Here is an 809-nt window from a genome sequence, read left to right as displayed (position 1 = left end):
TTCCAGATGTTTGTATGACACTGACATAAAGTACTTTGGAAGCCTTACATTACATGACACTGAGAGTAAATGGATAATGAAGGAATAACTGAAATGATTCTGATGTGAAAAGAAATAGATAAACAACAACCAAGGCAAAAGTAACAAACACTATATCGCTCAACTGAATGTATTCTGGGTCTTATTTTCACCTAACTGTGATGGGCAAGGACATGATTCCTAAGTGTGGACTTTCTGCTGGAGCGGTATGGGCAGTGTGGGCACTGGAAAGGTTTCTCCCCAGTGTGGGTACGGATGTGACGATTGAGGTCACCCGTCTTAATAAACTCTCGGCCACAGTAGGGGCAAGAGTTGGCTGGGCACCGTGCACCTCCGCCACTGGATTGTTGTGCCGAGATCTGCGGTACTCCCACCAAGACTGGCTGCATGCCTCTACCAGGAACCTACAGGAGAGACCATCTCTTAGTTCACTTTCTCTAGCTTGTGCAGAAAGTCTCCCCATGAAATCCAACAGCAATGTAACTGTTTGCTTCTGTTTCCTATTTTCACAATCAGTTACTTTGTTTTCACATTTACATGTCTATTGTAATTTCAATACTCAAATAATTTGTTTCTTCAACATAAACTTTTCTTTTTTTACTGTTTCTATATACAGTATTACTAATTATTATTACTTCTGTTATGGACAAAGTCATTTTTTAAATTTCTATTTCACATATTACCATTAAATTTACAAGTCTCTCATCACAGCATACTACTTACCAAATAAGATTTGAATCTTTGGTAAGATTCACAGTATCTTCTTGACC

At 38.8% G+C, this 809-nt stretch overlaps 1 protein-coding gene and 1 pseudogene across 2 annotated transcripts in view; both read right to left on the bottom strand.

Annotated features, from left to right (window-relative positions):
- The window catches only part of LOC119593739 (protein krueppel-like), a gene marked incomplete at its 5' end in the record, with an annotated part of 1,933 nt that extends 1,294 nt beyond the window's left edge, over window positions 1-639 (bottom strand). Inside the window, 1 exon segment of the mRNA XM_037942753.1 lies at window positions 197-639. Within this exon segment, the coding sequence (XP_037798681.1) occupies window positions 197-428 (232 nt within the window).
- The window catches only part of LOC119593740, a 62,523-nt pseudogene that overhangs the window by 30,960 nt on the left and 30,754 nt on the right, over window positions 1-809 (bottom strand). The gene's annotated exons all lie outside the window — the stretch shown is intronic.

The sequence above is a fragment of the Penaeus monodon genome, chromosome 32 (assembly GCF_015228065.2).
Source record: "Penaeus monodon isolate SGIC_2016 chromosome 32, NSTDA_Pmon_1, whole genome shotgun sequence".
NCBI lineage: Eukaryota > Metazoa > Arthropoda > Malacostraca > Decapoda > Penaeidae > Penaeus > Penaeus monodon.
This window is presented reverse-complemented; position numbering and strand designations above follow the sequence as displayed.